The sequence below is a fragment of the Lacerta agilis genome, chromosome 2 (assembly GCF_009819535.1).
Source record: "Lacerta agilis isolate rLacAgi1 chromosome 2, rLacAgi1.pri, whole genome shotgun sequence".
Lineage (NCBI taxonomy): Eukaryota > Metazoa > Chordata > Lepidosauria > Squamata > Lacertidae > Lacerta > Lacerta agilis.
In genome coordinates this window covers 40,439,229-40,463,390 of record NC_046313.1, presented here as the reverse complement: position 1 = coordinate 40,463,390, position 24,162 = coordinate 40,439,229, and the positions used below count along the sequence as shown (strand labels likewise).

The window sequence follows — 24,162 nt, the reverse complement described above, 5'->3', positions numbered from 1 at the left end:
GCAAGATCCTGCAAAACACACACACAACAGTGTGTTTAGTGCACCCATGGGGATTAATAGCACAAAATACCTGACATTCAGGATGGACGATGAAATCTGTAGTGTCCAACTGAATGCATCAAAGTCAGTCAAGTCACTAAACCTTCAACCCAATCTAGACTATAGTAGTCATGTTGTTAAAAAAGCCCGTGAAATTGGTAAAGGAGGGTATACCTGCAGTGTGACCAGTGACCTATCTGTGAGATCAGTTAGAACAACTAGTCGTATTTATGCTAAACCATTCCGCAGTTGGAAATATAGAAAGAAAAACGTCCTGGAAGTTATAGCTGGCATGGTGTCCCATCAACTTGCTATGAAAGTGAAAGTGTTTCCTACACTAGAGATTGTGTGGTGGGAAGATGGGAACCCTGCTGCTCATGCAACACAAATAAATGTCCAAGATAAACGTGGTTACACAGCGTTAATGTGGCCACCACAGCAAAGACATAAAAAAGTAGTCTGCAAATTGCTCAAAGTGGGAACTGATAAATCAATACAGACCAAAGATGGACTGACAGCAAGGGAGATTGCTATGAGCAATAAGCAATCAGAGCTTTTTAGCCTACTTTCATTGAGTGATCACGCTTGTATAGAAAGCTTCAGCAAGCTGACTAAAGAAAAGAAGCTATCCATAAACTTATGAAAACAGTTCCCAGTACATTTAAAAGCCAGACAACCAGTTCGTATGCAGCTGTTGAGGACATAGAGATGTGTGTACAAGGCCTCGAGCTTGAACCCTTAACAGAGATCCTGAAGGAGGGAGAAGTTGGTCCAAGAGAGCTTTTGACCCTGAGAAACAAGGATTTTACACAGCTTGGAATCCACAATCGTAACAGATGCATCGAGTGCAGGGATCGGAGGTGGACTGTGTCATACGGCAGAGAAAAGACTGGTGCCAGAGAAAGATTCTTCTTACAGCGTTTAAGGACACTAAGGAGTGTGAAAGTTCCCTTAACATCGTCGCCGATGCCCTATCCAGGAGACCGGAAATGGAAGAAGAAGAGTGAACTACTGAAAATAACCGTAGTAAAATTGTATATATGTTGTTTTGGGGGGTGGACATCCATGAATAATGAGGTATGTTTATGTGTAGCAACTGACAGTTGATCAGGAGGTCACTTGGCAAAGTGAACCCTCCTGAATCAAACTTTCTAAAGGGGGGAGGTATGTGGCGTTCACCCACACTTCGGATTGGCATAGAAGGTGTTAAAAGGAAATAACCAGTAAGAACCTTGAGGGGGCGGAGTTATGTGGGCTATATAAACCCCTCCCGGGGAAGGAAGGGGGTTCTTTGGGTCTTAGTTCTTTGGTCTGGGGTTCGTTGGGTTTTTGGTTCTTTAGTCTTGTCTTTAGTCTTTAGGCTTGTCTTTGCCTAGGGGGCTTGTTGTGGGTATTGAGAGGTTGGAAGAAGGGTGGCAAGGGAAGGAGTAGGAACAGGGTTGGGAGAATTTGTTGGGCACTGTTGTTAACAAGAACACAACCAAGAAAGTACTGTTTATTCAGAAACCACATGCTTATGTACTAAACTTCAAATAAAACAGTTTTGTTCCAATATTCTCCTTGACTGAACTGAGTGAAGTAAATACCAGACAAACTGGTTGGTGGCAGCGGTTAATAAATAAAGTGGTGAGTGCAGGTATCAACGGACCGTTAAACGTCTGGGGGACCTGTGCAGGTGGAGTGAACTCCATTAAAAAAAAAAACTGAAGAGGAGAAAAACTCACCCCAAAGCTTATTGCTGTTTATGTCATGTACTAAGCACTGCTTATATTAAAGGATGATTGAGACATGATCCAGAATCTGAAGATCCCAACAAGCATCATTAGGGTACACAAATTTCCTTAAAAATGGGGAGCAGGTTTTACTTACTAGAGAGATGCCCAGGCTCCAAACATCTGCACGGATATCATAATCTGGTTTTGAGGGATCAGGGGGATCTATTCTCTCAGGCTGGAAACAAAAAGATTATTACAAATTCAGTAAAAAAATAAAACCTCTTTTTGCTACTGATCTCTTATCTGCACCTAGCAAGATTCCCCCAATTACAGAAGCCAAACCATGGGTGGAACTGAATGTAGCACAAAGTGGAGTGTGTGCACACAGAACGAACGCCATTCACATAACAAGATTTCCCCCCACCTCCTAAACCTGTTCTGGGGGTTCCCTCAACCTTCCAGAACAGATTTAGGGGGAAGCACATGGGTACAGGGGGAGAGGAGAGAGTCCCACTGCATGAGTGGGCCTTGTTCCATGCACACAAAAACTTAGCTGAATCCCATTGGATGTTGCTCTGACAAAATGCAGGCTGTTTTGATACTGTAACAGCATCTGCGTAATAGTTGCCATACAGTTTCCCAAAAGCTCAGGCCAAATCTAGTGACAACTTTCTATAGTAAAATGTAAGCGATGGAATTCTTAGTCCTGGAGAGAAGTTATCGAGACACATGGTGCATTTCAACTGTTGCAGTGAGGCAGGTCTGGCCTAGAGCACTGCTAGGATGAGAGACTGCTAGGGATCATACCCAACTCATGTAAAGCAGCTTGGAGGAAGAATGACATAAAAGTCTAACAGTAGTAAGAGCAACATACAATGTCATTTTATTTTTTTACTCAGTTCAATCACAGCACAGCAAGATTCCTGCTGCTGTTCTCTCACCATCTGCCCATCTCTTACCGCCATATATGCTGCGCAACCAGCACTCCGGGTTTTGGCTTTCGAGTCCACCAGCCTCCCACTGATCCCGAAGTCACACAATTTGATTTGCCCCCTCTCATCCAACAAGATATTTGAAGGCTTCACATCTCTATGGATGACACCATGCTTCTCTTTCAGATAGTAGAGTGCTTTGACAATCTGAAAGCAACACATCAGAAACAATGCGGAAGAATTAACCGTTGCTCACTATAAGGAAAACAACTCAGAACTAGTCTAGAACTCATTATACCCTTTTACCAACATGCCTGTAAAAACACGTGCTGCTTGGAGGACAAAGGTTATGCACTCAGCAATCAGTCTGAGGCTTTTGTGATACTTGGAAAAGATAGTTTCAGCTATCTGGGGCAAAACGTCTTGTATACACAACAACTTGTGGGGAGACAGTGTTGCAGCACAGCCCTTCAGTCATACAGATTACCAAGCAGTTTTCAGGGACACCATTGGGGGAAAATAAAGGTGACATGTTCATGAACTGTTGTTACTACTGAAATGCTGTTACTATTCTTGGAATCCTAAGGTGAGATCTTGGGCTTCATAGTTTTCAGTGGGGTGTGATAATACTTCAGAGTTTTCAACCGAGCCCTAGATTTTACCACATCTCATTATGCAGCATCAAAGGGGGAGGGGGCAGCACATGGCCAAAAGGAAATCAACCACTTAGAACAGAGCGTCCACTCCTGGGTTCCAAATTTTGCCAAAATCCGCTCAACTGTGCAGTAATTATTTTTTAAAAATTTACTCCCTCTACTGTCCACAGCAGCATTTTGCTCCAAGCAGGGAAGCTTAGCTCATTTCTTTGTGGCAAAAGAGAAACAGACATGTGAGGCTCAAGTAAGTGGAGAAGAAGAATGGTATGTAAAATAACAAATAACAAGTGGAGAATGGTTGCTGTCCCTTCAAAAACAGCAGAAAATGCAGCTGAAAAAGAAAAATACCTGGATGCCATACGCAGGAAGGAGTTTGAAGCACAACGTATCTCCTTAAAAGCCATGATCATGGAAACCTGGAAGCAATTAATGGCTCCTCTGTGTCATAGACAAAACAAGCCAAATTCTAGCTTGTCATGCTATGTGGACCTGGACTCATGGCTTGTTTCCTCCAAACAAACCTCAAGTGGTAACCCAAGAATAAACCTTTGTCGCCACTCATCAGTTGTTTGGAGGAAACAAGCCATGAGCCCAAGTCCAGGCAACATGACAGACCAGATATATGGCTTGTTTTATCTGTGAAGCTGCCACAGCTGAAGCAAGAAAGGTGTACTATTAAGTAGCCTATACCAGCATGTTATTCGTTCCATGTTTAGCATGACATGTGAACTGGGCCAATGTCTAGATGGGGGAAATGTGGGATCTAAATGTAAAAAGCAAAACAAAAAACAAAAAAACCCCTCACCGCCACAGTCATCTTTCCCAAGATCCTCTCCGGGATAGGCCCTTGGATTCGTTTTTTCAGCTTCTCTGCACATGTGCCCATTAGCTCCATGGCTATAAAAACATCAGTCTAAGGGATGGGGAAAATAAAAACAAAGTAAAAGTTAAGGTTATTACGATGTGGCTGTTCTAAATACATTGAAAAATACAGACGGACTTGAGAAAACAGTAGCATCGCCTTCATTTACATTTGTGATGAAAGTTCCAAAGCACTGAACAATGTAAGGACAGTCATGACTCTTCAGCACTACATCCAGGTCCATCAGAATCCTCTTGTTCTCCTCTTTGTTACCAGAACGACGCATTTGCTGAACAGAGAAAAGAATGGGAATTAGGAGCAGAAGTGGAAAGAGCCAAAAGAGTCACAGGTGATAATCCCTCATGGCCCTTAACTGCTTTATGATTAATTCACAGAGCATCACTACTTTCCATCAAAGAAAGTTAAGGCCCACTTAATCCTGCCCAACTGGACTCTCTCTCAACAGCTGACAAGGGTACCAAATATTCTGTGGCACCTAGAAGTTTCACCAGCAATGAACCCTCTAAAAGTCCCACTCTGCCGTTTCCTTTCATCTTAAGATATATTCCACTCAACACCCTGTAGATCTACCTCACCTTCACAGCTATGATGTGTCCAGTCTTCTTGAAACGCATTTTCCACACCTGTCCACACGTCCCACTTCCAATCTCACCCAGATTTTCTAGGTCATTGATTTCTGCTTGGTATCTCTGTGAGAAGATGAGCACATAGAGAAGCTACTCATCAATCCATTTATATTGAAAAGGGTGGGGGGGTTGCTTTTGGTTAATTCTTAATATACATCAGGATTCAATATATTTTGAACTGTTGCACCTCTCAAGTCAGCTCACCTGCCCTCCGATGGTCAAGTAACCCGTTTGCTTCATAATTTCCTGCAGTTTCTGATCAATCTCTATACTAGAAAGGGAAAGAGAAAAAAGGAAAAATATTGTGTTTGCTTCCATTTAGCCATGGCATACGAACATCTCAGACCTTTCTCTCTGCAGAAACAGGCTCCATCTCGGTGGAGAACCACACATTCCTCTTCTCAACAAGGGCATCTAGACAACCCTATAAACTAGTAGATCTCCATCATGAGAGAATTTCTAATATGAATTCAAAGCCAGCAACTCACAAGTCACTTACATAACAAGATACCTCAGTTTGCAGATCAGAACAGTGCAGGTTAAATCATGAGTTTTTATTACCTGGTGAAACCCAAAAAAGCAGCAGGTCTTCTACTAACTCCCAGGCCATTACAATATATTTTTGTGTGCATGAAATAAATCACTCATTTAGCAGACAAACTTAGCACATTAATTCACAAACAGGAGAGCTTAAACTTTGCATGGGCTGCTACTGATATTACATATTACAAAAAAGGCAACTAGAGATTATGAAAGTTCCATATCTACCTAACAAAGATGGTTTGAGACAGGAGCCATTTTCAAAAGCTCTGCCTCTTACATCAAAAGAACAGTGTGAAGCAGCTGTTAAAGACTGTGGCAATAGCAATAAGCAACAAGATTAAGGTGCCTAGAGAACATTCAATTCCCCAACACGCTATTATCCATGGCTGTACAGGCACATGGACAGCAAACTCTTCATGTATTGTGCACAGACCCATCTGATCAAATGGTATGCACACTGCCACATATGCTACGCTTACCAATTTATCAGATATTAAACAACATAAAATCTTTGCTCCAAACTGCTTCCCTTTCTCAAAATAAGTTGGTCCCTCCTGTCTCAATACAGCAGAGAAGATGAGCACAGCACACCAGAACCTGCCTCAATTGTTTTAGTTCTCCTTACCTCTCCATGCTCTTGTTCATGTGGAAGGGGGGCTGAGGAGGCAGGCCCAGAAAGTTTCGGGGGCGTGACGGATGAGTGTGATGATGCTGGGGCGAGCTGTCCAAAGAGGTGGAACGGCTGCTTCCATCGTTGGCTAAAGGAAGCTGCAATGCTGAGAGGAGAGGAGAGGAGAGGAGAGGTCAGGCAGGGAGGCTGCACTGCATGGACTCCTGGTTCAATCTAGGTTCCTTTGCAGCCCAAGCCCACAATGTTTTTTGTCTTGAAGGCAGGGGTGCTAGAAAACCAGCCTGTGGTTCCAATAAAAAGTCAGTTGTTACCTTGACTTCTGAGGTGTCAGCTTGGCCCTACTATACTCCCAAGATGTTCTAAAACCCCATCTTCTCAAATCTGTGTGGAAGCCACAGCTTTTAACTGTACCATCCTGGGGATAGCTGGGCACAATCAATAGGTCTTCCCCTGTTTTCCTGAGAGGGTGGCCAGGCTTCACTCATATGAGAATCCATGCAGCAAGTTAAACTGGATTGTTGGTGCCTATGCATATATTAAAACAGTAGGCATCTGTTGACTGGGAATAAACCATAAACTGGCATATTCATGTTACATTGGTAGGCACCAGTGACCTGCCTGGTAGGCAGATCAATGACTGTGTGGCCATTATACTGGCAAGTTGTTTGCAGGCTTAATCTGGGCCTAGGACCAGGAGGGAGAGTATGTGTGGTTTAAATTTAAATCCATTTTTAGAAATAACCTGCTTCTGGAACTAAAGATAAAGCTGTCCATTTTGCCTAGTTTCTTTGCCCAGGGGCTTGTACAGTGAGTGTGATGTGAGATAGTACCAAGAACTTTCTTCCTGCTTGGTCTTAGCAGAAGCATATTTAGGCAGAGGTCTCTGATAAGCCTGAAGAGAGCATTCTAAGGGCAACTATCCATTTTTGAACAAATCTAAAAGTGGGGATCCTTCAGGGCACCTAGATCAAGAAACTGCAGTATCCTGGGAATAGCACAGGCAAGCAGAAGTCATGCTACACAGGTTTTAGCAACATCTGTTAGTAGCTGAATGGTTAGATCTAATCTTTCCAGCACAGTGTGTACAATTATTTGATACTGCAATTCTTCCCATAACCTTTCATATTTTACCTGGTTTCCTGTGTCTACACAGGAAATAGGAGGACACAGCAAGGCACACAGCCAGAGTACAACAATTCTACACAGACATCCCAACTCATCTCCACTTAGCTCAGAGGCTAAGCAGTGCATCATGAGATCAAGCAGAATACGAAGCTGCAATTCATATTCTTGGTGCCACGGCTTATTTCTAAAAATGGGAACAGGTGTGCCCCTTAAATCAACCAGTGAATAAGTCCTAGTGCAGGGGTGGGGAAGCTGTGCCCCTCCAGAAGCTGGAATCCAACCTGCATCATCCCTGATCAACGGGAGGTGGGAGTTCAACAACGACTGGCAGGACACAAGTTCCCCCCCCCCGGCCCCAGTGGATTTGCTTGCTCATTTGAAAAATAAAAAACTCAGCCACACACAATTTCCTTCATCAACCTCAACAATAGCCCTTGGCTAAAGTAGAAATACTGGCTTCCATATCGCAATCTTGCCACTAACAATGACAAGGTTGCTCAATGGAACTCAGTAACGATGTTATTTTTTAATTTTAATTTCTGAAACACTTCTATTCCCCAAGGTTGCAAATATTGGGGTGGGAGAGGCAGGGAGGGAGGTGCTGCTACTGTCAGTTAGTTATGATAGGTTGCCGTTGCTAAAGTGGATTCTCAAGTGCCAGCTTCCTGATACTTGGGCAGAAGTGATGATTTCAGACAGGAATTATGGTTCGGAAGAATTGTGCCAGGTTCTATACAAAATACTTAACAAGTGAACCCACTCTCAATGCTTGGGCAGCCCCAATTTCCACTTTGAGAGCAGCTGTGTCAGCCAAGAGAATTCTAAAATGGCTAGTGCATAAAAGGAGCTTCTAGTATAACCTGAAAGCAAAGAAAGAAAATACAGGAAATGGATGAACATTTCTGCAGTCCAGGTTGACAAAAAGCACAAGACACCAGATTCAGCTAAATGGTCTCACTAGCAGAAGTCCATGCAAATGCTTCCACCACACAACAGTTTCCCCCAAAGCCCACCCAGTAGCTGGGGTGTGTGTGTTCTAGAGACTCCCCAGAATGACACAGGGGGAGTGTAGAGGTTGTTCCATCAAACAAGCAGAACTGCTTGCACCGATAGAGCAATCTCCTCAGCACTACCTTGAATTTCTCTAAACTTATTCAATTACCAGAAAGGCAAAGATTACCGCTTTAATTACAATGTATGCTATAAATACAACATAGAGGAAATAGTATGGGTTTTATTAAGGTTTTCTGTTGCAACAGTGAAAACAAATTTCTAATTAGAAGTTTGGAGGATGTGTTGGTAGGACTGGTTCGGTGGGAAAAGGAGCAGAAGAATCTAAAGGTGCTTCTATTTCCATCAAAGGACTGGGGTATATAGGTGGGTCCTGACTACCTAAGTCATTAATCTTAGAAGCAGCTAACTAACTGAGGCCTACTTTTCATAAACAGCAGATCAAGTCTGGCAGATCAATGGTAGAAATATAAGTGTCATCATACAAACTTCTGCTCTCCGGGTTGTCTCCACCTGACAGGTATGAAAAGCATTAACCTATTTGCTCATTTTAGGGGATAAAAACTATTTAAAAGAGGTGGAAATGTTATTGCTGCAAAAATGGGAGATTCCACTCTGATCAAGTCTCAAACACTATAGAATTACATTAATTTAAGAAACCATTATTTAATGTGATATTCCTTCCTGGTCTCCCATAGTTTTCAGAAACACTGCAGTCTTGCTCATGGAACAGCTATGTTGTATTAAATCTCAGGTTTGGCAACAATTTTCCATAAAGTTTTCAATGGCATAGGTTTTAGATTTAAAGGAGCCACACATAGCAATTCAAAAAATCTTTTTCAGCACCACAACGTATCTTTGTGATGCCTTGGGAGAGCTTTGGAAAAGTTTGCTCAGAAACAATGTAAAGAATAAAAAAACTCATTATGAGCCATACATTTATTCCTTTAACTGGCTTTTCATTCTTTTTATAATTTGGCTTTTCTTCCCACACCAGAGTGCATAGGTTAAAGAAAGGGTATATGACTTTGCAAGTGACTTCAAAAGCAAAGCGCTTCAGCAATTAGTGAAGTTAACATAATTCTGCATTGAGAGGATAACCCATCCATTTTGAAAATCAACACTACAAAAATGAACAGAGATTGGTCTTAAGCTCATTAAAAACCCATCTGGTAGGATCCATGTCATTTCAAAGTTTTCTTGGAACATGTGCTGATATTCAACATTAGTCATGCTCAGAACAGACCTACTCAAATAAATGGACTCTGGGTTGGACACAGGTGCACTTCACTATAGTATTTTAAGCTTCCGCAGTTCAAATCCGTCAAACACTTATGACTGCCATCTAAATATGTACACCATTTCTAAAGATTGATGGTTTCGGGCAATATTCTGTTTATAAGTTAAAGAACCAGGGACATTTTTTTTATTTAGAATTACATTTTGTATTTGTTTCTTTTACTACAACTTTTTTTTAATGAGTACCTTAGGGTTCTGATAGAGCAAGGGATCCAGGGGCCAAAATACCAAATGGGTGAGGCAGGATTATGTCTACAGCAAAAATGACTGCAGTTATAAGCAAATGATAATTTTCATAGATTTTTCTGGACAGAAAACCATCATTTCAGTATACTATTCATACCAACAAGTCCCACACTGAGCAGACGTTACAAGTGAACTGAGCTACAACCTCAAAAGTTTTCTTCTGGCTTCACTTGGTTTTTTTTTTTTAAAAAAAATACCTCTCTTATAAAACATCCAGTCTTACCTCTCTAATGGCTCTCTACTGCATGCTCTTATAGCAGTGGTTTGGGGCTTCCTACTATTGGGAACTCTTTGATTTGTCAAGCACAGATAGGATTGTGCCTATAGCAAACTGCAAGCAGTAGATTAAAGTTGCTTAAGAATCTCTATTAACAAAAGCAAGCCAGTGACCAATGAAGCAGTATAATTTAACCCTGGAGGGAGCAAAACCTATAAAGTGAGAAGAATACCTTAATAAGAGTATTGTGATAGACAAACACTGAAAAGTTTATTGGCAAAGAAGTAGCAGTTTTGCCATTTAAAAATGTGTTCCAGAAGCCTCTACAGCAGGGGTAGCAAACACAGTGCTCTCCAAATGCCATTATAGTTTGCCAAAAAACTGCATTTCAGCTGCCTTGATACACATAAAATTATCTAGGCAGATACGAGTTTTTATGCCAGGCTGGCTTATATCTGAATCATATGTGCCATATCTAGCACAATGCAACTGTGCTTGCTTGGCCCCTGGTAGTGGGTCTGAACTATGTGATATGCCTCTCCTGACTGGTGCAAGAGGAGTGGCATATATTAATCTCAGGCTTGTTCATATGTTATAAGACAGACAGAAGTGGCAGCTTCCACTTTTTAACTTGGGATTTGTTTATCTCTGAGATCTGCAGGTTCCACATTACTGAAGTCTTGAACTTCTTCTTATACCCTTCTTTATAACATAAGAGTTTTCAGAACTAGTGGCAGAATCACGTTTGTTGAAGTAAAGAGAAAGAGAGGCAGATATCATGAAAGGACACTAGCTTCTCTCTGGTTTCGCCATCTTTAATGGAGCTAAGGTACCCTCCTACACAAGGACAGTCAGGATGCTTCTGCAAACAGAAAAGGGCTTAATCTTCTTGGGTTAAGCACGTGCTTTCTTTGATGTGCAGTATGAAAGGTGAGCATATGAACCAAAGTTTCAACTGAACTGTCCAGACTAGCATGGTCCCATTGGATGGGGGCCCTCTGGAGAGCAACAGAGAATTCTGCCTGGAAGAAGATGGGCAAGCCCACGAAGACAGTAGAGGATTATCAATCATGCTGCATCAAACAGGATAAAGGGTAAACTCTCTTAATCCTAGATATCAATATACCAATTCAGAAACCCAGAAACATTAATGCTTGTGAAAATACTGCATAGCTGCTATCCTCCCCATCACACCCTACTGCACACCTCCCCCTTGCATCCAAATATAGTAATACTGTATCTGTAAAGGAGAAATCCATACATGGCCATTTCAGACCAGCACTGACTGAATTCAACATGAACTCTACTCTAAATGACAATGGCTAGGAACAGGGAGGCAGAAGTGCAGGCAGAGCAGACTTACACATTTTGCAAGCTTCATAAATCAGCTTAAATTACTGTAATGGTGATAGCTAAGCTAAAAGGACAACCTAGTTCCAGCTGCCGGCATGCCCATAAAAGGCTTTTCTTTAAACCAGCAGTTTAACCAGAGTTGAAACCAGGCTCAATGTACCAATCATATTAAATGTGATAGAAACTTGCACCAGATGTATTTGAAAAAAGATCTCTTCTGTTAAGGGCAAATTCCCAACTTATTATTTTAAGTCATGGAAATTATTATTCTTGCAAATCACCTCTAAACTGAGAATGCTGAAAGAGCTTATATACCTGACTGCTCAGGAAAGGCACCTGGAGTTTCATGGCTTAATAATGTTTTCTTTTGCTTAAACTTCCCACATTGCAGCTTTAAGGCATTCCCCTAAAGCCAGTTCAAATAGCTCCATATTGTCTCTGCTTGTGAGCCTCTAGTTACTTTAAACCAGGAAGCGGTGGGTTTAATGTGGTTTAATATTTTGATTAAGTATGCATGAAATAACCACACATGTGATAAAGGGTTAAAATTAAATAGTCATAAAACTAGGAAATTAAGTCCCTGATGCTTCTAGAGAATGAGTTACAAAGTCAGTATTACTGATATAATCTCAATGAAATAAGTCTATCTATGCAATAATAAATAAATAAGTCCTGCCTTTTAGCAAAGAGATTTCCATGAAAAATTGAAACTAATGGAAGTCAAATTTCTAAAGCCACAATCCTGCTGGGTTAGGTGGGGGAAATATATCTGACCTTCAGAAGTATTAGAAATATAACTGTGAATCCTCTTTATTTCCAAAAATATTTGGTTATATTTAATTATGCTCTGTGTCAGTCCCCATGCCTTTAATTTAAAAAACCCAGTCAATATTCATAGGATCAGCACTTGTTCAAAATCTGAAGTTACACCAAATAGTATCACTACCCTGGAAGTTCAAGGCTCACAAACCATGCAGTCACTTCTAAGATCACTTTCTCTCAAGAGGGCTGAAATGAAGGCACATACAAATGTATTTCAGCTATCCAGACAAACTGGCATTCTTCTGAACATACATTCTTCATGGACCATGGAGACAGGCTGCCTTTTTTATGGAAGGTACTTTAGAGACAAAGGGTTGTATCCAATGTTAGTCATATTACTGAAATTAATGGACTTGACCAACTTAAGGTGACTAATTTCAATGGTTCTAAGTAAATAGATAAAATTCAATCATTTGATCCTGTTTCTTCCTGGCATATATTGAATTAATCCTGTGCCAGGCAAATTACAGATATGATTATGAGTGAGGTTCAAGGAACGCCAACCACCCACACAGGGAATGAGAATGAAGATTAGACTTAACACTTCCTTTTAGCTTTCTATTTGAATGTGTATTTAAAATAAAATAAAAACTTTTACACAGAAAAATAGGCCTGGCAACGGAAATGACAAAAGGAAGAAAGCATGTTATCTCAAGGGTTGTTTTTTTTTACTTCTAGTGACAGAAACAGCCTCCATATGGTAGCATGTGGTAGCATTCCACAGTCACAAATACAGTGAAGCATCATTTCTGTTACATTTCTGCAATGAGGTGATTTTTGCTATATAAGGCCAAGCTGGTCTCTATATAAGCAAGCAATCTTAAATTCTGTGCTTTTTTTTTTAATGCAATCTAGAGTTCATCCCTGTGAAATAATGTATGCAAATAAAATCAAGTGGCATAATTTTTCGTCATTGCTCAATTTGTATGGGTTTTTTTCCATTTGGGGATATTTGAAATTGTTTATTTTCCAATGGTTGTGATGCGGACAGTAGGTAGGACTTCCATAACAATGGGAGGCAAAGGTTCTTTTCACACAAGGAGACTTTAAAAACAATATTGCCCAGAAGGGCCATTTTAATAATGTCTACCTCCAACCTGCCGTTCCACTGCTGGACTGCAAGTGCTTCTGTGTCCCGTCCCCCCCCCCCAAGACAACAATCTATAGGCCTTTCATAACTCAGGCCTCTTGTGATTGAGAAGACAAGCTAAGCAGGCAAAGGCCAAGACAGCATTCGAATGAAAAAGCTAACTAGAGCATGACACAGAATCATCTGTAGAGGGATAAGAGCAGTTTCAGGTTGCAGAAATTGCAAGCTGAGAAATGTGGGCCTGCGTCTTTGTGCTCTGGAAACTTTCCTTCTATAATGAAGCACAAAAATGGTTTTATTTTTTAATTCTAGCAGCTGCATTCTATCTTCCTAATCTCCCCATCCTCCAAAACCTGGTCATTTTTAACACCAAGCATTCTACTACCTATTCCAAATGAAATGGCTGGAGAAACTCAGCCAGATGGGTGGGGTATAAATAATAAAATTATTATTATTATTATTAAATGCAGCATTCTGTCCCACAGAACAGGATGCAGAACTTGTGGCTCTCTAGATGTTCCTGGACTACAACACCCATCATCCCTCACCATTGGCCATGCTGGTTGGGGCTCATTAGAATCCAACAAGATCCCCCAACCCTGGCTTAGAAAGTGGTTGTACAGCAGTACTAAATGAAATAACTCAAGCCTATATTGTTGCCTGCATCCCAAAATGCATATAGCTTATATGCCTTTTCACTTCTACCTTAATGAAAAGAATATCCATTTTAAAACAAACAGTCCATCGATCATCGGAAAAGTGTACCAGAGGAAAAGTAGCACTGCACCATTTAAATTGCAAAATGTCTCACTCACTATCCAGCAGTATGAGCCATGAATTCCTTTGTAATTCAAGCAGCAAGCTGCCATGTTCCTCTTTCACTACATTTACCCAGAAAGAAGACATGGAAGTGCACCAGTTACAGAAAAATCCTAGGCATGTCTACTTTTAAAGTCCCAGTGGTCTCTCACATATAGAAGTTCAGGTACCAACATGGTTTTTTTGAGACACAGCTAATGTTATTTTATACAGGTAGTTGCCAATCCTGTATATTTGCAAGTGTCACCTACATTTCTCCATCTGCCAATTCAATAGACAGCTTACAAAATAATGTTTGTGGGATTGTTCTTTGCCATTAGACTGCTAGGCAATAAAAGACACAGTGGTCATATTTTAAATTTTCTATATAGCCACAACAGAAAAAATAATTCAAAGTTAAAGCTGGAATCTTCCCATTCACTCAAATATAAGAGAAATGAACTAGAATTAAGTTTTCCAATAAATAACTGGGGGGAAAATGAAGCCAAAAAGTTGGGAGCTGAGATGGGATTTTGTGCAGTACCTGATCAGGTGTGCAGACTCAAGTAAAACTAACCCACCTTGCTCGCAAGCTGCTCTGGTTGCATAATTAACCTTGGTCAACAATGAGTTGCCTGTACCATGTGCACTTCAGATGGCCGCCATGAACTGGCAAGTCAAGAGTAACACATGCTTAAACCTAATAATCATACAAACTGTCAATTTGCTGCTTTCAGAAGAAAGTGTTAGAATAATAACTATTTGAAAATGGAAGGGTAAGAAATTCTGCTGGATGGCAACTGCAAAGAACAAGTGGCATAGCACAAAAGCACAGGTAAGAGCTAGTGGTAGGCAAGACTGGAAAGCGTTGGAAGGTAATCTAATGAAACACATTCCCATCCTGAAAGGCTTCAAAGCACTGTAAGGCAAGCATCCACTAGATAAAATGGCACACTAGTCTCTGTATTTTCTGTACTCAAAGACTGCTGCCTCTAGGGTAGAAAAACAATGCAGTAGCTATTTCACAGTGCACAGCTAAAGTAGTTCAGCGTAGAAGGTGAAGAAGCCCATTTGCATAAACTAATGAAAACACTTGGCATGATAGGATATGCTATGTGACTTTAACATTTACAGTGCAACCCTCTTCATGTACTACCATGGACTTGTCCAATCTGCCATGGATGCTTTAGTTGAGATTCCTCAGGGTCCTTTCCAACTCTACAGTTTTTGATCCTATGATTCTATAAGCACCAGTATGCCCAGAACCTAATTAATTCATTAATCTTAATAAGAGACATCGCTACAGCAATATTAACAGCACAGCATCCTTTTAACTTCCAGAGCCTAATTTTAACATCCAGAAGATCAAGGACAGCTCTCTGTATGAGGCAGGGAAGATTCCAGCACCATGCAACAGTAACAACTAACTAAAAAATGAGGAATAGCTTTAGTTCTGCTGTAGACTCCCACCCCATATCATGTAGGGTATGGCATTAGATCTGTGCTTCACTGAATTTTATTAACTGTTTAATGGATGTTCTTACACAATAAAATAAAGCTATCTCTCACCTGACTTTATATTATGCAATTACAGCTTATTTAGGTAGCAATTATATATTTACAGCACACATCTCCAAAACATGTGCAATAAAAGCCCCAGTGAATAACAATGGTCCAGAGAATTGTCTGAAATAGCTCATGTAGGTCCATCTCTGAAGCCTGGCATATTTGGGACCAAATGATACCTAGACAGGAATCTGCATGGAAAACCTGTTAATAGTAATCAAAATTCTTTTGGGGGAAAGAGGCATACAAAGGTAACAAATACATATAAATATATACCCTCCTGAGATTATATATCAGAAACAGTCTGGCACCGTTGTAGGATGCAGCAGACACTACTGGGAGCTTCATAGAAATCTGAGCCCTGCTCAACTCTAAGGAAGGCTACTCTGTTTCCATCTTGAAGTCCCTACAGCAGCTGCCCTTGACTAAAAGGACAGTCTTGACTTCCTCCCCTAAAGCAAACTAGTGTGCAACAGCACTGACAGTTTGCTACTGGGTTCTACCTCAGAGGCAACTGGACATCACAAAAAGTAGAGCCTACTTAATTTTGCTGTATGCAGGTTGACACTGCCTTTCCACTCAGGAAAATCTAAGGAAATGTATGGCAATATGAATTTCTGCCATTTGCCACTTGAGGGCTCTGGCACATTAAAGTGGAAGGCGGCAGATAGAAGGCGGGAAATATCAGTGTGAAAATTTAATGGTTACCTGTCTTCAGAAAGTGCTTTGACATCATCAGGAAAGGAAGGTGCTAAGCAACTACTGCAGCTGTGGACAATCAAAACATGTTTTCATGCACGGCCTTACGTACCGCTTTGCCTAGCGAGTCTTGGCAAGTAAGGCTACATCAATAGCAAAGGAGAATACCAAAGTGGGGAAGGTAGCAGGGTCAGACACACACTTGGAAGAGAAGCAGACAAGTGGCAATTCTATGCAGTTGAAGGAAGCATTAAATAAATGATGCAAGAAATCCAAGCTGCGATGATAAAAAGTTCTGGTACCTGCACGTTGGGATGGAGCGGGAGCAGGGCTTAGAGTGATCACAATAACTGGATTGGGAAAAGGAAGAAAAAAAAACACGATAAATCACAACAGAAACAATCAAATCATCAAAATGAAAATAACTCATATTCAAATCAATTTCAGGATAAAGAGTGGAGGTGGCAAGAAACCAACAAAGGGGACAGACAAGGTGAAAATGTGATGCGTCAAACAGTAAGGAATCAATTCCACAGGTTTCACATCCCTAGCGCTTCTAACATGAAAAACAGCTATGGTTCTTGTTCTGTTAGTCAACAATTCCCTTGCACAGCAGTGTTCTGGTCAATGGCCTTCCTTCCTTCTAGAAAGCAAAACCCATTCACTATGGCTTCATCAACAAACTAGCCCAGCGCTTCACAATCATAGATATACATGAAATGTACTTAAAGTACCCAGGGACAAAGCTCTTATTTTTCAAAGCCAGCATCCAATGTTCCAAGATTGCACCTGACTATGTTATGTGCATCAAACTCCACTTCTTTTAGGCACCATTGCCGCTCAAATATTTCATATTCCTAGATGCCTAGGAAATCTTTTATCTGTGATGTTTCCAGGTCTGATCACAGTATAAAGACTTGCTTTAAAGGCCATGATCTTGCTATACTCTCAAAATTAAGTTTAGTAACAGCATTTTAAACCGTAAGAGGTGACTAGGATAATCTAAAGACAATAACATAATTTATGCTCCTTGATATCTATGTTAAACTGACCTCTCATAAGCAATATCTCAACCTTATTCAAAACCTTATGCCCCTGCAACTCATGAAATTTTTTCTACTTTAAGGTATCAAATGTTCTAGTTTTTACCCAAGTGCTCAGATGCTAATAACTTCTCTTCATTTCCCCTTGAAAATTGCTTTCTAAAAGACCTCCACCACAACTGATGCACATAAGTAATTTCTTTTTTGTTATAAAATATGCCCATTCTCTAACAAAAAAAAAAGTAAAAAAAAAATCATCACAAAGTTTTCAGTTGATCCCCAAGAAGTAGAAGCAGAAATTATTGCTCCTGCTTTTGAAAGCTAATGAGATTTAAAAAGACTGATAAAAACAGTATCTTCGGCTAACAGCCTCTACCTCAGGGAGGTAATAGACTTCCAACTCCCATGATACCCAGATAGCACTGTCAATTGTCAGGGATGATGGGAACTGTATTCCAACAACCTCTGTAGGGCCTTAGGTTCCCCACCCCTATTCTAACTTATTAAAGGAAAACCGCCACTCTCTGAACCATCACCTTATTTATTCTTTCATTCTGTTGGACCACCACTACATGCCCTGAAAGGAAACAAGATCTGAAATAGGATATGAACGCCTTGCTTTGCTTCGTGATAACACATGGAGGTTAATTAACTGGCTAACTGATATACATAATGTTATAAGCAATATGAACAGCTAACAAAGTACACCTGCTCATAACATCAAATCATATACCGGTACATACAATGAAAAGCTCTCTGGTGTTGCTTCTTGCACACTGAACCATAAGGCAGTGGTTTTCAAGCAGTGTGCCATGGCACCCTGGGGTGCTTTGAATGATGTTCAGGGGTGCCATAGGCAATACTGACCTCTGTCCCTCTTTCCTTCCCTCCCTTCATCTGATCCCTTGTCGCATCTCTGCCTCCCAACGGCTTGCACAGCTGTTTGTTGCAGCAGCCCTGGCTACAAGCTCCCAGGTGAATGGTGTGTCTGGAGCTGACCAGGGGGTGCTTCCCAGGCCCCTGTGGGGCAGTGAGAGGAGGCACCTCTCTTTGGGGTGATGGGGGGCAGCTCAGAGACCAGGGGCAGAAGCTGCAGATGCCCAGAGGACTCCCAAGGAGAGGGGAGAAGAGAGAAGGCTGAGGGAACCCTCCACAAGGGATGGGTGAGGGGCTGCCAGCTCGGCAGGCAAGGGGTGACATAACTGGGCTCCTGAGCCCCACAGGGATGTCGCACAAAGAATGTAGCTGGTCAAGGGAGCTGTGGACCCAAAATGGTTGAAAAACTGTGCCATAAGGATTACTTGGTAGGACTTCTGTCACAATGAAAGGGATACTATTCTTAGGGAATCAATTTTATAGCCTACCAATGATGGCATCATTCACAATAAAAACCTAGTTGTACTTCCAAATATATTCTCTTGGACTTTTATACTCTTCAAAACTTCAATTCAAGCCACCATTTATTGTGAATATTAATTGTAAATGTATAATAAATCCCAATTTCCACTCGGTTTTTGCAAGTAAGAGCTTGAATAAACAAGAACTGATCCTCACCATCTTAATAAAATAAAAGAAACCAACAGCACAAACCAGAAGTCACACATATTCTACAAGAAACTACTATTAACATATTGTTACAAAAAGCCTGCAATTATGAAGACATGGCCACATAACTCATTCTCAAATTTCATTCTCTAAAAGGATACCCACATGCAAAATGAGATGTGATAGCCTGAAATGTGGATCAAAGTACAGTGTAGAATTCAGGAGTTTTATATCAGAAGCTTGAGAGTAAGGCAAAAAACATCAAGTACATAATAGTTTTTTGTTGCCTTTGTGGACTACCCAGAACAAAACAGAAAGAGTTGAAATTCATTAAAGTCACCTTCAATAAAAACTTATTATTCTGCATAAAGCATACTGAAAGACTCACATTACACTTAAGTTTGAGGCTAGTGTGTAAAACAAAAATCCTGGAGGTACATCTGGATTCTCCATAAAGCATATTTGAACTTTTTTCCCCTCCTTTTAATCTCTCACCTACACTACGCTTGTCCCATTCCACTAGAGAAACCAAGTGTATGTCTTGTCCTTTTTTGTCTTGTCCTTTTTTAATGATTACAAAACCTACTCCACCTCTACAATCTGGTAAATTAAAACTTTCTCTATTACATAGTTGTGGCGCATCCGACAAGGTAGGAAGGATACAGACCTTGGTCCTAGTTCCACTATACCATTTGCTTGGCTATAAGGCAGTATCTATTCTTACTGAAGCTTCTTAATTAGGGAAGGACCATGATTCTGTCACTCTTGTGACAATATTTTGTAAACATTCTTAAGGTTAATGGGGTACATTATTAGGCATTCATCAACACCATCTCCCTCATAGAAATGTGTGAAAAGTAAGCATATAAGATTTCAGAAAGACAGAATGTGACCTAAACAGAAGTACATTGAATAAATATTTAGAAAGCCTAGATCAGAAATGGCTATTCAATTGTGGGGGGGGGGGGTTAGTTCAATGATTCTCCCCATGTGTTCAAAGTTAAGGGGTTTGCAGAACCACATGAGCAGGAATTGCCTCTTGCCAATTACACAGCAAGAAGCCCCCCTCACCTGCAATTAGCACACAGGAGAAGGGACTCTACAAATATAGCAACATCTGAGCATCAAGTTCCCAACTTATGTGGAGGACCTTGATGCATACGTTTGATGTTTTACCGTGGTTTCATATTTTGTTGGAAGCCTCCCAGAGTGTTGGGTAACCCAGTCAGATGATTATTATTATTATTATTATTATTATTATTTCAGTATGCACAACAAGCCTCTTTTCACATAGTAAAGTGGGGGGTACAGGGCTGCTAGATGCTGCAATAGAGCCAGGATTAGCTCATGCAGCCCCACAATCCTCCTCACATAGTCTCTGAATGCATGGGAGGGTTATCAGAAACCTCCCCTAACTAACCACACACACATAACCTACTAACCTATGGTAACATACACAGTGTAATCTCCACTTCCAGCTTCTAAACTCAGGATTGAAAAGAAGCTACAGTACATCCAAGCCACAAAACCACAATGGAAAGTGGAACTAGAAAGCATTACACTCACATTAAGCCCACAACTAGTTGTAGGAGCTAAAACATCCCCTTCCCATCCCGCCCCCTGACATCTTGCACCAGGTGAGCTGATTTGAAAAGTGGCTCAAAAGTGAATCTGCTCTTTGTTCTTTATTGGATATTAAAGAACAATTCAAACATTAGCATTACAATACTGGAACTGCTTGTCTATATCCTGGATTCACAAAACCCCAGTACTATCTAGATACAAGAACCACATGGGTACATAGGATAATATAATTACTTCCCACACCACTAGGATAAGAAACAACCACATTCCAATTTCAATCTTACCAGAGATCATGTACCAATAATACAAGGACCAGAAAACAGAAGAGAATCGCACTCTGTCTCTGGCCAGGACAGCAGGGGCCATTGGGAACCTGCACCCCCTGCCTCACAGGAAGTAAGGCAAAAGGGAGACCAGTCTGGCCCCATTCATCAGCCAGAGAATGAGCAGCTGCCGGAATTTGCTTCCTCCCTCCCCCTTGCTTCTAGAAAGAACACTCAACTTCAATTGCCAGTTGCCCTGAGACTAGAGAGCTGATGAAAAGCAAGCTCTGGTCCCATCCAGCAGCTGCTAGATTGTATGTGTGAATGGGGGGGGGGGGTTGTATTGTTACCTCCTGCTTGTAAGTTGCCTTGAAAATTGTTTGGTTGAAAGGTGGGACATAAACGGTCAAAATTAATAAATAAGCATCCACTCACATGATTTTTGATTGTGCACATTATCACGGCACTGCAGGTCCAGACAGTGTTGAAATAGCTCCCATGCTCCAGAGGTACCAATAATTCAACTTTAAAAGCTGCGAGAATAGATGAGCTTCACACTTTTCATCCTCTAACTGACTTTAAAGGGCAATCTTGAAAGAATTAAGTCACCATATTGGATGCCTACACATGTCTATATCCCTCAGCATATGGAGGCTACAGGTAAGTCCTTGCCATAGTCCATTGTACAATTGGCAAGTCCTTTGTCTTCCTAGAAACACCAATGAAGATAACTAAACAGAAAGAGAATAAACCAAGATGCACTATTAACTAGACTATGACACAAGAAGGATCCCTGATACACATCTGAAAGATGCATTAAATTTTAATCCAAGATGGGGTGGGAAAACCATATGACTTTTGGAAGCACTGCTCTATACAGTACACAATATGGAACTTTCCTATATTTAAGTTAGAACTTAAATAAAGAGCTCTTGTGAACTTCTTTGTTTACAAAAAAGATACTAGTCCAGCAAATGACAGGAACCTGATCTAGAGATGCATACACTTGGGGACATTTCTGAGCACAGCATACAGTATTGGTATTTCATGGTATTCCTAACCCACCCCTCCTCCCTCTCCACTGCAGGGTATGAGCAGTTGCTTAGACTTCCCTAACTTTAAAAACATGGTTATAATGTGGCAATTGGGGGGTCCTAAATCCACTTTTACTTCCTCCAGTATAACAGTTACAGCATAACTCCTTATATATCAATTTTTCTAATCAGAATACAGTAAATGGGAACTTCTCTTGGCCCCACTAAAGCAACTCTAGAGTTCTAAGTACTGTCCTCATTTTTAATGAAAATATCAAAGAACCACGGTCCACTAACGCCATCACATCATTAACTCAACACACAGGTGGTTTCCCACCCCCAGGAAGATCGATTAACCTAAGGTTCCCAATGACCTCCTGTCGGTGCCCCCCTACTGCTACATTCATTTCCTCTCCTTCCACCCTGAGTTCTTCTATAAAAACCCACACGCAGATCATAGCCCGGGCACTAGGTCCCAGGTCCCAACTCTGTTTCCTACATGTTTCTTCCTTCTCAAACTCTCTTCCCCCTCCCCCGCCCACACCTTCCTTCAAGTCCCTTCCCCACTGGATTCTCTACCTTTTCCCCTCGGTCTTCTTTCTCCCTGCCCCGGTGTGTCCTGGCCTTGGGCCTCCACCTCCCCCAGGCTCCGTGGTAAACAAGAGCCCCCTTGTCCCCCCGCCCCCCGGGTTTCCCGACCCCTTCGCTTCTCCGGGAGGACCTTTCCCTACCGGCCCCTCTCCGTGGCAGCTCGGCTCTTCCCATCCCCGCCCCCCATCCCTCTGGTCCCGGGGCTCCTGCCCAGGCGGGCCCGTGTCAGTCACCCAAGCAGGGGGGGCCCTTCCGCGGAGCCTCTCCAGCCGCCGCCGCCGCCCCCGTTTCCCCCCTCAAAGCCTCCCTTACTAGGCCGAGTCCGGGCCGGACTGATCTCCAAGTTGAGGTCGATGCGCCTCCGGGCCTCCCTGTTCTCCTGCTTCAGCTTGGCCTCCAAGCGGGACAGTTTCTGCTCCAGCGAGGACGCCGCCATCTTCCCCCCCTCCCCCGGAGCCGCCGACGCTGCCGCCACCGCGCAGCCAGAATACACAAACACCGCAGTGCGCATGCGCGGAAAGGACCAACCAGGCCACCATATCATCCTCCTCCTCCCACCTCAAAGGCACGGCTCCACTTTTGCCCGCTGTGCTTGTTTTGCCTCGCGGCTTTTCCTCGCTTGCGCATGCGCAAGGGGCACCAAAGCGCTGCCCGAGCTTAGTATCGACACGGCCGCTCCGTCAATTATATTTTGGACGTTCCCCTCGCCGGTATTCGTGCATCTCCACTCATTTTTAATGGGGACTAGGCTAGGGAGCATGTCTGGGAGTCATGACGGGTCGGACGAGTGTTAGAAGATGCTGCCCGGTTGCTCAGTCAATAGAACCTGAGGCTCTTGATCTCGGGGTCCTGGGTGCAAGTTCCGCCTGCAGCAGAATATTCCTGCAGGGGTTGGAGTAGATGACTGTCTGGGTCCAACTCTACAGTTCTGTGATTCTATGACACGTACCTCTCACACTTGAAGACCAGCCGGAGCTGAACTGCTCCAAATACAGGAAGAGCATTTTTTCCTGCCTGCGCTTGGGTTTCCTTTGTGCTTCTTAATAATGTGTGTACTTGTTGCATTTACGTATATGCTGCCTTTTCTCCCGTCTCTCTCCTCAAACCCCCGCATGCACTGTTCTGGGGGTTCTCACACTCCGGAGCAAGATGCATTGCACTGCAGGGCATTGCACTAGTTGGGAGTTGTCGCACTGGCTTCTGTTAGGTCCGACGCCTGTTGAATCAAATAGGAAACTAGGAAGCGCAGATAGGGAACCAATGGAACCAGCTACAACCTCATGAAAGGTCGCTGGGAATCACAGTTAGGTTTTTTTATAAGGTTGTCTATTTCTTGGTATTGTGGAGTACCCATGATAGAATGTTTGCTGGGACATCCAGTGTAAGTAACAGAGCACAGGTCTGGGAGTCGAAAGAGCTGAGCTTATATTCCTTAGAGTTGCTGCTGATCTGTTTCCCATCTAAAATGTGAACTGCAGTCTTTTAAGGGTCTGATGCAAACATAAGAAGAGCCTTCTGGCCCATCTAATCTAATATCCTGGTCTCACAGTGGCCACCCAGATGCCTGTTGGAAACTCACAAGGAGGACCCAAGCACAAGGGCACTCTCCCTGCCTGTGGTTTCCAGCAGCTGGTATTCAGGATCAAGCATTTTGTCTCCAGCAGTGGAGGCAGAGCTAGTAGCCATCACGGCTAGTTACCACTGACAGCATCCTCCATGAATCTGTTTAATCCTCTTCAAAAGCTGTCCAACCTTTTGTCCTCCTGTTCCATAGTTTAACTATGCACTGCATGAAGAAGTACATGGGAAAACATGTTATGAGATAACAGCTACCAAAGTACAGAGCAAAGC

The 24,162-nt window shown here is 42.1% G+C and overlaps 1 protein-coding gene across 3 annotated transcripts in view; it reads right to left on the bottom strand.

Moving 5' to 3' along the window:
• The window catches only part of MAP2K7 (mitogen-activated protein kinase kinase 7), a 28,219-nt gene extending 5,416 nt beyond the window's left edge, over positions 1–22,803 (bottom strand). Inside the window, exons 1-9 of one of the 3 annotated variants that reach the window (XM_033139712.1) lie at positions 22,624–22,803; positions 16,554–16,601; positions 6,020–6,170; positions 5,056–5,122; positions 4,801–4,914; positions 4,374–4,493; positions 4,148–4,255; positions 2,714–2,893; positions 1,909–1,989 (exon numbers count right to left, since the gene is read on the bottom strand). In XM_033139712.1, the coding sequence (XP_032995603.1) occupies positions 1,909–1,989; positions 2,714–2,893; positions 4,148–4,255; positions 4,374–4,493; positions 4,801–4,914; positions 5,056–5,122; positions 6,020–6,170; positions 16,554–16,601; positions 22,624–22,747 (993 nt within the window). In that variant the 5' untranslated portion in view covers positions 22,748–22,803. Of the gene's footprint in view, positions 1–1,908; positions 1,990–2,713; positions 2,894–4,147; positions 4,256–4,373; positions 4,494–4,800; positions 4,915–5,055; positions 5,123–6,019; positions 6,171–16,260; positions 16,321–16,553; positions 16,602–22,623 lie in introns of those variants that run through there. The other 2 variants (XM_033139715.1, XM_033139714.1) reach the window with 2 other exon arrangements.
• Between the last annotated feature and the right edge of the window lie 1,359 nt (positions 22,804–24,162).